Source organism: Anticarsia gemmatalis, chromosome 30 (assembly GCF_050436995.1).
Source record: "Anticarsia gemmatalis isolate Benzon Research Colony breed Stoneville strain chromosome 30, ilAntGemm2 primary, whole genome shotgun sequence".
Taxonomy (NCBI): domain Eukaryota; kingdom Metazoa; phylum Arthropoda; class Insecta; order Lepidoptera; family Erebidae; genus Anticarsia; species Anticarsia gemmatalis.
This window is the reverse complement of record NC_134774.1, coordinates 3,429,950-3,446,314: the sequence shown is the minus strand read 5'-3', so window position 1 is coordinate 3,446,314 and position 16,365 is coordinate 3,429,950. Positions and strand designations below refer to the sequence as shown.

Sequence of the window (16,365 nt, the reverse complement as noted above, 5' to 3'; positions counted from 1 at the left end):
TTTTAAGATAACAAAATGTATGGATGTGCTTAAAGCAAAATAAGTTTTAATATCAAGTCGCACTCATTAGGCTCTGGAAAATATCTATCCCTATGGAAAATAGGCTTAATTTTATGCATTAACGACAATATTGACAGTTTACGACTATAATCTGGCACAAGTATGTGTAAATATTAACTATCAATTTGAAGTGTACTTCTCATTAGATCTACAAACATCATCATCAGTCTAGTTTTTCTTCCAAACTATATTGGACTCTGCTTCCAGTCTCACCGGATGTAGCTGAATACCAGTACTTTAATAGAGCGACTGTCTATCTGACCTCCACAACACACTCACCTGTGTTATAACACGATTAGATATCCCTCGGTAAGACTGGTTGTCAGACTTTCAAGCTATTCAATAAGCAATTGATGTCAGACATCAATTGCTTAGTTCTAAAAACATCAGTAATTTAAATTCAAATTTAAAATTCGATACGCTATTATTATAGTTTTTCCTCCGACTGCCTTATTCACCATATATGTACTAAAATGATTACTTTAACCTAGAAAATTTACAAACATATAGTATTTATTTTTTGCTTTGAATAATCAAAATGGACTTATTAATGTACAAAAAATATTACCAAGCCATTCAAAATAGTGAACAAATTATTATTTTTATCACCAATCCTTTTTTAAACACAGGCGTGTTAGTATAGATTACAATGAGTTAGATTCCTATATTCGGTCTTGTTAAATAAGGCAGCTTATGCTTTAACAAATTTTTTGACCTTGAATAAATCGTAAAGTTTTGCATTGTTTTGCTTTTATTCATTCACGCCAGAGTTTAAAAAGGTAATCATATTTTTTGTGATAATTTGATCGAATTTTTTTTTCACGTTATGTTACGCTAAGAGTAAAATTATTTAACGTTTTCAAATATATTCACAACTGTATTTAGTTCACAATATTCGTGAGTAAGTTAATAGTATTAAAGAAGTTTTAAATCATACTAAAATCAAAAGTAAGCATATCGCCAAACTAGTTCAACCTCAGCAAAAAATTAATTGGTAATTAGAATTTATAATAATAAGTAACGACATTAATATTATGATAATTTAATTATATTAAAAATAGTTACAAAAAAATATAAACAATTTTGCCATTTACCTCATTCTAAAGTTCACGCATATATCGACGCCATAATCTTGATTTGATGTTATCCGTGACGGAAATATAGTCTATGGTCTCTTGAGAATTAAAACTATGCAATTAAATTATTGTTTTGTTTTAAGATATCGCGCGCTTTAATCTATTAGGATGGGCAGAGGAAGAATCTAATAGATCCGCTGGCTATAATTCATTGATATTGTTTATCTATTGTTAGATACGAATGGTGCAAATGTACGTTACTATGTAGCTAGCTACCTACTTAAAACTACGATACGGTAAGTAAGGGTAGTGCCAATATCGCAACCCTAGTCTAAACGACTGTCAAATATCTTGTAAAATGACAGCCGGGACCCACTATTTGACGTGCCTTCCAAAACACGATGGAACTTAAAACAATGTGTAAGATGATCACCCATCCACAGAACAACCTCGACAGGTGTAGCTTAACGTCAGAGATTCCGCGTGGCTGACTTAGCCACGAGTTCCTCTGTAGTTACAGTCTAAAATTTAATAAATTGTTTGCAAAACTTCGTTCTTATTTAGACTAGTTTTTTTTATTTATGACCTTGCTGTAAACCAGTCTGTCTTAAACATCAATGTTTCATCCAAATAATATTATTATAGGTATACATAATATATTTACTAGCTAACCCGGCAAACATATTCAGCCAAATAAATAAAAAAAAATGTGTTGCTAAGGGTACGAAAAAAAGATGTAGGCCGATTTTCAGACCTACTCAATATGCTCACAAAATTTCATGAGAATCGGTCATGCCGTGTCGGAGGAGTACGGTAACTAACATTGTGACATAGAAAATTTATTTAAAAGATTTAGGCCGGGACTCCACCAAAGCAGAGATGTGTGCGGTGTGCTGTGTGCTGTGCGAGAAGAGATGTTTTTCAGCTCGCGGGACTCCACCAAAGCGGAGATGTGTGCGGTGTGCTGTGTGCTGTGCGATAAAAGCGTGTGCTCGCGTGCACGGTACTAGCAAGATGGCCGGCCGGCGCCCGCGCGGGGTTCTGCGGGTTGCTAGCGGGCGAGAGGGGGGAGGGTGACATCGCTCACTGCACGCCGCTCACATCTCTCGTCTCCACTGCGCGTCGTCCGCGCACAGCTCACATTTCCGCTTCCATCGCGACATACAAATATTACACATCTCCGCACAGCGATCTCCACTGAAGCTGAGCGGAGAGGAGACGTGTCAATAACTCAATTCTATTGGTTGTTTAAAAAACATCTCCTCTCCGCTCGTCTCGTCTCCGCTTTGGTGGAGTCCCGGCCTTACTGTTCCGTAAATGGCAATAGTCTCTTTCTATAATACATGGGACTAACTATTATTAATGGCGAAACCTGTGTGTTTTTTTATACATTTCTGTCTGCACCTTTGGATATAAAAGACGTAAAAGTTTGAATTCCCATTTAATTAAGTAAAAAGCGACCAAGTGCGATTTGGACTCGCGGTCAAAGGAATTACGTAGCAATATTTTTAATATTTATTCTATATTATTATAATATTTATTCTATATAATTTATTTGATATTTTTATTTAATTTTCTATATTATTTAAATAGCTTTAGTATTTGTTGTGTGTAGAAACAACAATGCACAACCTGTGAAAATTTCAACTAATTTTCATGCGAAACTGAAATCAGTCAAACACATTTTCCAATTAATCAGAGAAAATTAACATGATATCATATTTAAATGCAAAACACAATACAGGTAACTGAATAATAATATGACTCATTATATTTCACAAAATTTCGAAACTCAACTTCTAGTGAAATGTCCGACATTTTGGCGCCAATCCAAATGACATTTGTACAAACAGATGCAGTTGTTTGTCTATGGTACTTACTTCTATTACGATTAACTATTTCGGATTTATGATTCCCTTTTTTTTCTTTTGTTATTCGTCATGAGGAAATTGATAGCCGAGTGTGTATAAGTTGGTACCTCCCACGCAAATGGTCGACGGTTCGAACCCGAGGCAACACACCAATGACTTGTCCAAGTGATGTGTGTATTAGAAATAATGATCACTTGTTATAACGGTGAAGGAAAACATCGTGATGAAACCTAGCATGTTTAAACTGAGTTTGATATTTTTCATGAAGGTGTGCTAAGTCCCCAACCCTTACTTGGTCAGCATGGACTCAGCCAGGCCTAACTTTCCCCTCTTTCGAGAAGAGACCCTTGCCCTGCAGTGGGACAGTAATGGTAGCGTGAATAGACCTTCTTCTTTTTCATATCAGCAAACATTTCTGTCAAATACAGGAATATCTTTATATATATATATAATTCTTCTGTAAGTGTGTATGTCACTGAATTTCTCTTAAACGACTGGACCGATTTTGATGAAATAATTTGTGTGTGTTCAAGGAGATCTGAGAATGGTATAGATTAAAAAAAAATCTCGCGTCACAGTTTTCACGGCCAACATCTATTTTTCATACCCCTAAGTGACAATATATTTTTTTTTATTTACATGGCAAAACAACGTTTGCCGGGTCAGCTAGTGTAGATATAAACTTGAAGTCAGAATTTATCAAAATAACTTACACACACTTTGAATCATGTTTAAAATATAGATAATAATATCATCATTAATCCAACATCACACACATCACGTGAAACCGTATTCACGGGGATAAAGTTGCGGAAAGTAAATAATTTGAGTCATTTTGAATTTCCCCACTGTAAATTCACAACACAGTAGGGAAAATTTAAGGAAAGCTTACAAATACCCTCCTACGTATAAATGTATGGTTTCCACGAATTTATACCTATGTATCAATAATATATTATACTTATAAATAACCTTATTAATGATTAAGTAATTATTACTTTGAAAAGATGCCTGATATTTTAACATACAAAGACTTAACGAAAAAAAATTCGTCATCATATTATAATTAAATACATTTCAAATCAACCATACCTATACGTATCAATATATTTTCATGAATATTTCCAAAAACTAACCTTCCTAGCTATCGAAAATTTAAAAAAAAATCAAATAGGTACCATAAATATTCTCATAAACAACATTAATTCGACATAATAACTATGTAAATACGTACATGTGCAGGACTGCTAATTGTTGCTAAAAAGCATCGATGGTACCTACCAACTATTACAAAAAAGGGTTTTTCAGATGACCGCTACAATAAAATAATCCATAATCTGTCTATTATTTTTTTACGCGGCCATTTTGAATTTAAAATATGTAGATAAAAAAGTCTAAGCGCTCTTCCTGACGTTATAACGACGATAATATTTATAAAAACAGTTTTGCAAAATGTTTTATGAAAAAGTATCGTCTGGGACATTTAATATGTGCATTCATTTCGTACTAACCTACCACAATGTACTGAAAAAAACTCCAGAGGGCACATTCTGTTTTATTCATGATAAGGACGATTGATAGCGGCCATTTTCATTGAATTATACATTATCCGTGTATTTTAATGATGTCCTGTTTGTTTTGCGATGTTTTTTGCTGATAATTCAATGTTTTTTTAATGAAAAAGTATTGTTTTGTATAAATTAAGATGGTATACTAATTTTAATTGCGTGTAGTGACATCTAGTGACTGAATTTAGAAAGTATAGAAAAATGTTGCGAGTTGTGTTAGTTTTGCTACTCGATAAGAGATGTCGCTACTAGCAATTAAAAATGTTATTATTTAAAAGAAAACTTATACATATTTAATTACTGTTATACCTGAATTATTTTATTGAAAAGACACAGTTTTTATCATTTACTATTACTACTACTACACTAAAGTCTGCAATATGATCTTGTAACTGATTTTAATCAAAGACAGGGGTTTTTTTCTTAAATTTTTTTACAGAGTCAACTAACATTTTTTTCCTATAGTCTCCTAAAAGCTTCTAAAACCCGAATAAATTACATAACATCCCAAACCTTTATTCTACCGATCGTATATCAATCTTTTTCATCATTCGGTAACAAGCTGACTTCATTTTATCATTTCTAAAGAGTAACAAAACTACAAGTCTTGTTCAAACGGGATCGTAAGGTCGCGTGAAGGCTGTTACTGTGTTTTGATGCCATATTTTAATAAAAAACTGTTCTAAACAGGTTTTGGAAGACTTCTTACATTATTAAAGAGGTATATTTTTAGTTTGAGCCAAAGGGTTGTTTTGAACATCAATAACAATCATACTAATATTATAAATGCGAAAGTTTGTGAGAATGTGTGTTTGTTACACTTTCACGCAAATACTCCTGAACCGATAACGATGAAATTAGGTATGTAGGTAGCTGAAGACTCAGAATAACACACAGACTACTTTTTATCCCGGAGTCCCCGAGGGTTCGGGATTTACACGGGAAGGATTTCCAAGCGGACGAAGTCGCGGGCGGCCATTAGTAAACTTAATAGTTTCTAAAAATCATAACATATTTTTGTTCTTTATATAAAAATTACTTAATAATTTAACTATATTCCTTTTCACAGAGACAAAATCCTGGATACTTCATACTTTTTACCCCAAAAAACATTTCTAAAGCTAAAAATCGCCAATAAATGGACGGCGTCAACGGGGAAGGCCCAAACGGAGATGGCGGGACGATATAGACGTGTTCCTGGAAGATTGGCCGGAAGCAGCAAGTGACCGAGGGGACTGGAAGTCTAGGGGAGAGGCCTTTGCTCAGCAGTGGGACGCAGAAACAGGCTATATAAAAAAATATCGACATAATTCATATCAGTTTCTCTTCACAAATACCTACAGCATCTCAATGCTTGAAACAAAACAATTACAATATGGATCTCTCATCTGAAATTCTAAGTTGTTTACTCAGTTCATGTAAAGTGAACCGTGTGCGTCACAAGAACATGAATAACATCAATTAAATGCAAGCAAAATGGCGGACGATGTGTTTGAAACATTGTCATAACTTTTATAGTTCACTAGCTGACCCGCGCAACTTCGCTTGCGTCACCTAAGAGAATGGGTAAAAATTTTCCCCGTTTTTGTAATATTTTTCGTTGCTACTCCGCTCCTAATGACCGTAGCGTGATGTTATATAGCCTAAAGCCTTCCTCGATAAATGGGCTATCTAACACTGAAAGAATTTTTCAAATCGGACCAGTAGTTCCTGAGATTAGCGCGTTCAAACAAACAAACAAACAAACAAACAAACTCTTCAGCTTTATTATATTAGTATAGATTAGTATAGATTCTAATGTTACTTTTAGGCCTTTCTTGCGTTTTTCAGAGTTTGGAATTTTATTTTTTCAATGTGTAGGGGAGGGTTACAGAATAAATAAATATTATTGGACAACTCACACACGGTCATTTGATTCGAAACTAAGCAGAGCTTGTACTGTAATAAAGTAACTGATAAACATACTTATATACCTTTAAATTAATTTTATTAAATACTTATATAAGTACATATGTATTTAGGTATGTTTATCAGGTAAAGATACATTAATAACAACAAGACTCAGAAAAAATTTTACTCGTGTGATGTGTGATGAGCATCATACAAATATTTGTCCCGGGTGGGATTTGAAGTCACCACACGCGGCGCTACGGTTATTGCAGCGAGGGAACTACATTAACTAGGTACTTCACCAAGCGCGTATTTAAAAATATTTACTTTCATTGATTTAAGCAAGCCAATACTTACAAAAAGGCTTACCTATTTTGTTATATTATCTGTGTATATCTTTTTAGGGCGTCTCCTTACGACGATACCATTTACGCACGCTCAGTATTTTTTTGTAATTAAATCGTTTATCAAATGAAAAGGTAGCAGTTTTTTTTATGCATCAGCTGTCATTTTATCTAGCAGTTTGGTTATCTGGCAGTTAATCATAAGCTGTGGTACTGGTCTTTAAACTTATAATATGCAGTTTACAATTTTCATTTTATTACTGTAGAATACTACGTCTGTTATACCCGAAAAGTGTAGGCAGAGGTGAAAAAAATACACCCATGTTTCGCCATTACCAACAGCTTTTGTAAAAAGGTGTTTATCTGACTCAGATATCACACCCTGGACCTCTTTTTCAGTAGTCACATACACTTCCACGGAAGTAGTCTAAATAATATTTGTGTCTTAGATTTAATTGTTTTAGATTTGGTTGTACTTTGTACATATTAATTTACATCTCTGCTGAGCAAGAGCCTCCTTCAAAAACAAGTGAAGGGTTGACCCTAGCAAATTAAAGACTTTAGAACCAAACAACTAGAATAATTTTGCTACATCATAATGAACGATATTTCGGTCCGCTTGTAAAGAATTACAGGACGCGACGTCGAGGACTATTGCGCTTGGATCGCTCGATTGTTAGAACAGTCAACCGAGAGTCCTCTGCACTGTGTCTACGTTCAGTTTGATAACACCTACGCGTGTTCAAGTTGTTTGACGACTATATTCCTTCAAGAACTGTGAACAACTCTCAGACATGCAAGGTTTCATCACGTTGTTTTCTTTCATGGTTATAACAAGTGCTTTTGTTTTACGAAACCAATTGACTAAAATAAAATATTATAATTACTTTAGAAAAGCTTTTTTTTCTCATAAATAAAATAAATAAATAACCCATTACTGTCCCACTCCTGCAGTGGGACAGTAATGGGTTACTTATTTATTTTGCAAGGGTCTCCTTCTAAACGAAGGAGAGGGGTTAGGCCTTGAGTCTACCATGCTGCCAAGTGCGGGTTGCCCTCAATTAATGTATCAATTATTTGTAGCCATTTAGAAAAGTTATTTATTTATCATTGTTGTGTTGTTCTTTGGTCTCTGCCTACCCCTATGAGAAAAAAGCGTGATATTATGTATGTTCGTACTTAACATCCTGCTAATATTATAAATGCGAAAGTTTGTTAGTATGAGTAGGTATGTATGTATATGTGAATGTTTGTTACTCTTTCACGCAAATACTACTGAATTGATTACGGTGAAATTTGGTATATAGGTAGCAGAAGACTTTATCCCGGAGTACCAGAGGGATCGGGATTTACACAGGAAGGGTTTCCACGCGGGCGAAGTCGCCGGCGGCCTCTAGTGATGATAAAAGGGATTTTTAATATAAATAATAAAACAAAAATTTCATATGCAAATGTAATCTATAATTTCAACATCTATTTATCTACGAATCACAAGTTTTCAACTAAATCTACATCGATATATAGTCAGCCATTTTTATTGCAGTTGTCATAATATTTCACAAAAAATATTCCTTTCTCCCAACTTTTCACTTTCTTAAAACAAATATTTCCAAAAATCTGATACTAATATTTAAAGATTACAATGTTTTTTTGAGATTAAATTCTATTAAATTTCTATTCAAAATGAAGTCAGTTTAAAACAATTTAGATAAAAAAAATACAAAAAACTAAAATATTTTTCTCTTTGGAAATCCGCCATAGTTTAAAAATAACATTGTTGAATTCTAATTTTAATATTTAAATACTTTTTTCTACCAAATTAATAAGAGTTTTTTACAGTATTCCCCTATTACGTCTACTTATTAACTACTAACCAGTTCTATTTGAAATTCATCTCACACACACATCAGAATAAAAAAATATGAAATAATAATTTTGAACTCATCAAAACTAGTTCTAACTACTCACTACTAGATGGCGCTATAAACAATTTTAAAGTCCAATCGTGAAATATAACAAAAAAAAACGGTTTCTACTTATATAACAGCCAATTTTGACGAGATTTTAAGTTTCAGGAACTTTTAAATGCTCAATTTCCACTACTTTTCTATTCTACGACTAAAATATTTTCATAAGTTAAAGTTTACTGCGAAAACTACTACTACTGAACAGAAAGCGATAATCCTTAGTTCAAAATACAGTCGTTACATACAGACGCTTCGTGCCGGTGAATAAATGCATGAATTTCGATAATCATTCAAAAATACAAAAAATAATAAGTTACAAAAATTGTATTAACTTCGAGAAATAAATTACTTTGAGCGTTGTTTCCTGCTGTTATGTGTTCTGGTGTATTTTTTAATAATTTATTTAATTTAGCAACCAAAAAATCTTTAGACAAAACATTGAAATTACTATTTTAGCAGTCTCTACTTCTATTTAAAACTTTTGAGTCAAAACGCGTTGATTTTAATTTGTTAATTTAAAGAAAGTGGTTTGTTAAAAAATATCTAATTATGTTTTTGTTAATTATGTCCGTCAGTCTGTCAAGTCACAGTCTTTTTCTCTAATTTAGAAATTTATATTTACTTAAAAATATTTTTTTTATCAAATAAAACTTTTTTACTAAATGACTCTAAACTCTGCAACTAAAAAAAGATACTTCCAAATTATATGAAACGAATTTTTCACGAGAACAGTTTAATTTACATTTAAACCAAAATCCTTGTCACTACAAGAAAAATCTATATCAGAGACAAATAATTTCCAAAAACTTCTCTACTTTCGTATCAACCAAAATAAAAAAAACATCAACTTAAATTTTCAACTACAAGACTTTGCAAAAAACTGTTTTAAAGTACACAAAATGTATATAACCGGAACACATAACAGTAGAATCTTACATTAATGTTTCCTGGGCACCAAATACAAGCTATACGTGTCTTTAGGCAGAGCCACACACGCCGGCTTCTGTCTCAAATCCTCCGCGTTTTCTGCGCCGATATCAAACTCTTGCATTATACTCGCGAACATTACAAAACTCATAGTAGTAACTAAAGTTTGACCGATGCACGTCCTCTTACCAATACTAAAAGGCAAAAAGTGTGGAATATTTCTCTTCACCGACCAAACTTCTTTCTCTACCTCAGTTTTCGTTGGCCGTTCCCCATCAGACTCCATCCCTGAATCACTGAAAGAATTCCTCCTGACACGCATTTTTGATTTCTCCAAAAACCTTGTTGGGTCGAATTTTTCAGGCTCTTGCCAGTAGTATTCAGACATGTTTAATTCATAATTGTTTATGAAGACTACAGTCCCTTTTTCGACACCAAAACCTGAGACGGAAGCGTTTTCTGTCGCTACGTGTGGTACGATTGGGGAAGATGCGTATCTTAGACACTCTAAGACTGTGGCTTCAGTGTACGGCAGGCTCGGTCTATCGAGCAAGTTCACAGGCCGTTTTCCTTTAGTTACCGAGTCTAATTCAGCTCGAATTTTGCGTCCAACTTCAGGGTCTCGAGCCACAGCTGTGAGGCACAACATGACAAGGTTTCCTACCGAAGAATGACCTCCTAAAAAGTCTTCAAGCATGAAAATTATAGTATTTCTATCAACAGTCGGGTCTTCATGTAACACTCTTAATAAACCATCGAGAAAATCCTTCTCAGGGCCGTCCGTCTCAAGATTCTGTTCTCGTTGTTCAACAATTCTTGACAGTATAAAAGAACGGATATCCTGCGACCAGCTCGAGAGTTTTTCCAAATGTTTCTTGTAGAACGGAGAGAGCCACGGCAAGAAATCGACGGCGTATCCTTGATTGATTTCCCAGAAAATTTCGTCGAAATGGTCGACGATTCTTCTGAAATCTGCGTCGTTGTCATCGAAGCGTACATTGCACATGTAATGGCTGAACATGTTCATAGCTGTAGTCATTAAAATAGGCTTTAAATTGACCGCAGCGGTAGAATTCCTTGTAATTTGTTTCAAAGTCTGCATAAGTTCGACTGATTCGAAGGTGGCGACGTCTCCGATGCGTGCGAAGTTGTCCGTGTGTTGTTTGGGGCCGCAGTGTCTCCGGGCAAGGTTCCGTCTTCTCAGCTGAAGGTTTGACCAGTCGCAGAGCGCTAGTGCTGTAACAATAGAGAATGGTGTTAGTAACGCCATCTAGTGGTGAGTAGATGTAGTTGGATTGATATAAATAATTAATAAGTACAATTTTGAAAGTAAAATTGTTAATCTACTTTACTGTATTATGAAATAAATATGAAGAAGTACTATGTACCTAGACTAAAACTACTAAAATCTAAGCTATTAAAACCAAAGATTCTTTCTAATATAAATAACTTTACACAAGTTAATTTCTTTCATTTTTGTTAGAAGTCATGATAATAACTTTTCGTAATTCCTTCTAATACAATAAACTCTCGGGTTGACTACTAGTTTTCGTGGCTTAATGTCTAAACTAATTTAGATAAAATTAAACGTTAAAATATTATTATAATGTATTTCACGGTTGGCACAGTGGTTAACATGGCCACCGCCTAACAATAACCGTAGCGCCACGTGTGATGGCTACCCGCTACAAATATTTATGTGATGAGAACGAGTATCTATCTGTTCTATGCCCGGTTGTAAAAGTATCTACCTATATAAGTATGTATTTACAAGTATGTTATTTGGTTAAGTGCAATATCTGCTTAGTTTGGAATCAAATGATCATCTGAAAGTTGTTTAATGACATTTAAAAGTATTCATTTCACTAACAGACATCTGAGAGTTTTTTAATAATACAGTTCTTAAAAGTATTCAAAGTCCCCAACCCGCACTTGGCCAGCATGGTGGACTCAAGGTCTAACCCCTACCTCATTACGGGAGGAGACCCTTGCCCAGCAGTGGGACATTAATGGATTAAACTTTATTTTATTTACCGACATGTTTTCATTACATGAGAACAATCTCAAAATTATAAATTGCGCACAAAACCACGCGGGAATTTTACACGTGATGCTAAAACGCGAAAAATCATCAAATTCCCAAATTAAATTGAAATTATTATTCAAAAACAAAATATTTCAATAATAAGCATTTATTCTCTAACTATGTCATGTAAGAAGGTTTCATATTTCATACACTTTGCAAGCAGGAAGTAGTAGCATAAACAATTGAGTGTAGTGTTAAATTTTTTAGGCACAGACGTTTATTATCTATGCCTATTTGAACACGTCATTTTATTAATTACGCACTTTTTTTTAATACTACGTTTTACTGCGATTTCGCTTGCTTTTTTATGTTATTTCTTTTTATGTATTTAACTAGAGGCCGCCCGCGACTTCGTCAGCGTGGTAACCCTTCCCCTGTAAATTCCGATCCCTCGGGAGCTTAAAGATAAAAGTCTATCTGCTATTCTGGGTCTTCAGCTACCTACATACCAAATTTCATCGTTATCGGTTCAGTAGTATTTGCGTGAAAGAATAACAAACATCTATACAGTCTCACAAACTTTCGTATTTATAATATTAGTAGGATATTATTTAAAACATGCCTGTATTCAGTATCTCTCATCATATGACTAGAAATACGACGCGAACTAATAAAAGTGTTTAGTAACAATACTCTATGGTTTCAAGGACAAATAGCATAAGGCATAGATAATAGAGGAACAGTCTTCATATAAAAAGAACATGTGTATCTATACTAATATTATAAAGCTGAAGAGTTTGTTTGTTTGATTTGAAAAATTCTTTCAGTGTTAGATAGCCCATTTATCGAGGAAGGCTATAGGCTATATATCATCATGCTACGACCAATAGGAGCCGAGTACCAGTAAAAAATGTTACAAAAACGGGGAATTTTTTGCCTATTCTCTCTTATGTGACGCAAGCGAAGTTGCGCGGGTCAGCTATTAGAAATAATGATCACTTGTTATAACGGTGAAGGAAAACATCGTGATGAAACCTTACATACTTAAAAGTTATTTAACGCATTTTTTTGAAGGTATGCAAAGTTCCGAACCCGCACTTGGTCAGCGTGATGGACTCAAGGCCTAACCCCTCTCTCATTACGGTAAGAGATCCTTGCCCAGCAGTGGGATATTAAATGTTTTGAAGAAAGTCCACGCGGACGAAGACGCGGGTTGCTGCTAGTTTATTATATTAGTAGACTATCTGTTAAATAAGACTTAGGTCTTATTTCTAGGTCTAATATTTCAGTGCGTAGTATACGTGTGGTCTAACTCATAAAAAGTGTTTATATGTATTATGTCGGGGAAAAAGTCTTTTCGCATTATAGTATGTATGAACTTGTAATAAAATCTTATCTCTACACAAAAAAGCTCGATATTTGGGCACCTCACGAGCTCACTGAAAGAAACCTAATGAACCGTGTACTCATTTGTGATTCTTGAAACCAAAGAGATTTTATTACAAGTTCATACATACTATAATGCGAAAAGACTTTTTTATAATTTAACAACCGAGACCGATACACGTGCCATCCGAAGCACGGAGACGCTCATTTCAAGTACCACTATGTGGTCACCCATCTATGGAATGACCGCGCCAAGATTGCTTAACCCACAGATTGTTTACCGACCGGTAAGCGCAGCTGGCTATGAGCGTCTCGAGAAAATGCTTAGAAAAACTCATTTCCTTCTGAAATAGAAGCTAGGACATAAAAACTTCATCCATTATTAACTTAATCAATGATAATAGAATCTTATAATCGTTTCCTGCTCCCGCCTAGCAATAGACAAGTGCAGATTTTTTTAAGATACAGGCAAAGGAATCCATTCATTCATTCATAACTGTCAGATTGTGTAAAAAGTTCTTATTTATTACTATTGCACGTCTTATCCCCGGTTTCTGAGGTACATTTAGCGGTAGTTAATATATTTATAAGCATATTTAAACTCATATATAAACATTAACAACAGAATTGTCTCACCTTTTATAAAACGCATTTCTTTCTTATATTTTTTGAAAAAGACAACTCCCGCACTAAGAATTGCTCTTGTGTGGACTTTTACAAACATACAAACAACGGACACAAAGTACAACCAGACACGAAACAATTATTTGTGGATCGCACAAATAATTGTTGTGGGAATCGAACCCACGACCTCCCGACGCAATGCGTGGCGACATGGCGACCTTAACCACTGCGCCACGGAGGCAGTTTAATTGCAAGAAAGTAATTAGGCCTTCCAGATAATTCAATAACATCAAAATTTCGTAATATCAAATTACATTTATAAACAGTAGTAAAATTATGAATTAAGCGAATTTAGAAATACGCTTATTTTGCTAAAATTTAATTTTATAGGCATTCATAGTTATTATTATACTAAATGATATAAAATGAGGTATTTTAAGTCTGTCAATCCGTCTGTTTAAGTTAAACTCAGAAACTACTGAACCGATTTTCGTGTGGTTTTTACCAATAGATAGAGTTTTAGGAAGGTTTTAGGGTATAATTTATTAAGGTTTGGTTTCCTGTATACTTTTTAAAAACCTAGGCGATACCGCGGCGAAAACTAGTATTTATTTTTATAGTGATAAGTGGTTGCCAAACTTTAAATCATTTTATTAACATACAAACAACGGACACAAAGTACAACCAGACCCGAAACAATAAGACATCATACAAATATTTGTGGGAACCGAACCCACGATCAGATAGCGCTATTGCAGTGACATGGTGACCGTTTTAACCGCTACGCTACGGACGCTTACAAATTAATAATATTTATAGAAGCTTTTGAAAAAAAATGTCAGAATAAATCTAGTAGATTTTTCCTTTTTAAGTATTTATGAGATAACAGTGCTCAAAAAAATATCGCTTTAAAAAATAAATGAAAGCTTATGAAAGATACAGTTAAACTAGTGTCAAAGTATTTCAACTAAATGGATCGTCGTCAAATTGCCCCACTGCTAGGCAAGGGTCTCTCGGGATAAGACGGTTAAGCCCTGAATAAGCCCCGATTATCTATAGAGAATATCTTTAAACGATATTTATAAATGAATAAATCTGCTTTTAATAAAAGTAAATAAATAAAAAGCAGTGATGACCGAGTGGTTTAAGTTGACCCCTAACCGCTCCCACATTCCGAGAGGAGACCCTTGCCCTGCAGTGGGACAGTAATAGGTTAAAAAAAGGTAAATAAATAAAAAATACTCACAATTATTCCTGTCGCCGGCAAATAGTTGATGAAACCTCAAAAAGTCAGGTCGTCCTCCGAAAAATTTACCATTTTGATTTAGTACCTCGCGAATAAGTTCTAAATTGTTCACGACCAAGCATTTAGTTGCTCCCAGTTGGATGCTAAATATATCGCCATATTCCTTTGCAATCTCGGTGAAGGATTGGAAAGGAGACTCACACTTTCCTAGTAGGTGTAAACTACCTATTATAGGGAGTGGAGTCGGCCCTGGAGCTTGCTTTAAACTGACCGTCTTTCCATCGCCAAATTTAGTCGATTTTTTCAAAGTAACGGTATTATTAAAATATAGTTTATAAACCGCTATTAAAAAGACGGCCAATAGGATTAGTGCACCCATCATTTTTTCTTTTAAAAAAAGATTTTATTTGAGTGACTAAGTCTGGCGGGAACGAATATTCCGCAGGCACTGAGTTTCTGAACGAGAGACGGCAGTATATATACGCGGGAATTTGCATTCGGTATTTGAATTCACAATATGGCCGACGAATAAACAATATTTTTGCTGTTCAGTTACTTTTTTGTGATGAAGCTTTGATTTTGTTTTATAGGTGTTTAATTAAAGTGAAATTACTTTAAAATTAGTTTAGTTAAGTTTTTATAGACTTTTAAGTTAATGTTTTCTAGAGCTTTCTGTCTTTTTTAAATAATATTTTTAAGGTGATTATAAAGAAGTAGCTTTTATGTTGATAAAATACAGTTTTTGGTAACAATTTTATCAATAAGATACGAGAAAATTAGGTCTTCCAGACGAATATTTCTCTTAAAACAAATCTAAACAGTATTTTTTTAATAAAATTAGCTTTGTATCTAAGCTTCGTCATTTCTGAGTCTGAAACTTCAGTAGTCTTATGTTCATACATTCAAATGTAATATCACGCTTTTTCCCATAGCTGTAGGCAGAGACCAAAGAACACCACTTGGTACGATTCTTACAAACTCTTTTTTATACAAAAGACAACTCCTGCTCTAAGAATTGCTCTTGTGTCGCGGGGACTTTTACAAACATACAAACAATGGACACAAAGTACAACCAGACGCGAAACAATTATTTGTGGATCGCACAAATTACAGTTCCGTGTGGGAGTCGAACTTCCCGACGCAATGGTAACGGCGTGGCGACCTTAACCACGGCGCCACGGAGGAAGTAAATAATAGTCTATGACTTACAGAAGTGAAACAGAAGTAAGCATTTTAGAGAGAGAGGAAAATTAGTGAACTAACCCCCGGTTCCTGAGGTACATTTAGCGATAGTTTATCTATTCAAGCCATTTTATTTACTAACTGACCCGCGCAACTTTGCTTGCGTCACATAAGAGAGAATGGGTCAAAATTTTCCCC

General features: G+C 34.4%; 1 protein-coding gene across 1 annotated transcript; it reads right to left on the bottom strand.

Moving 5' to 3' along the window:
- Positions 1-8,248: 8,248 nt before the first annotated feature.
- LOC142985536 (cytochrome P450 307a1-like) lies at positions 8,249-15,422 on the bottom strand. Its single transcript, XM_076133763.1, has 2 exons — positions 14,986-15,422; positions 8,249-10,939 (listed from the first exon to the last, which is right to left on the bottom strand). Exons 1-2 carry the CDS (start codon positions 15,365-15,367, stop codon positions 9,714-9,716), a joined length of 1,608 nt encoding a protein of 535 aa, XP_075989878.1. The 5' UTR covers positions 15,368-15,422; the 3' UTR covers positions 8,249-9,713.
- Positions 15,423-16,365: the final 943 nt, after the last annotated feature.

Excerpts from the sequence above, each read along its gene's own strand:
- LOC142985536 (XM_076133763.1), bottom strand. The coding sequence starts at position 15,367 with ATGATGGGTGCACTAATCCTATTGGCCGTCTTTTTAATAGCGGTTTAT. Across the intron at positions 10,940-14,985 it reads TGCCGGCGACAGGAATAATT|CACTAGCGCTCTGCGACTGG; the intron begins GTGAGTATTTTT and ends CTATTGTTACAG.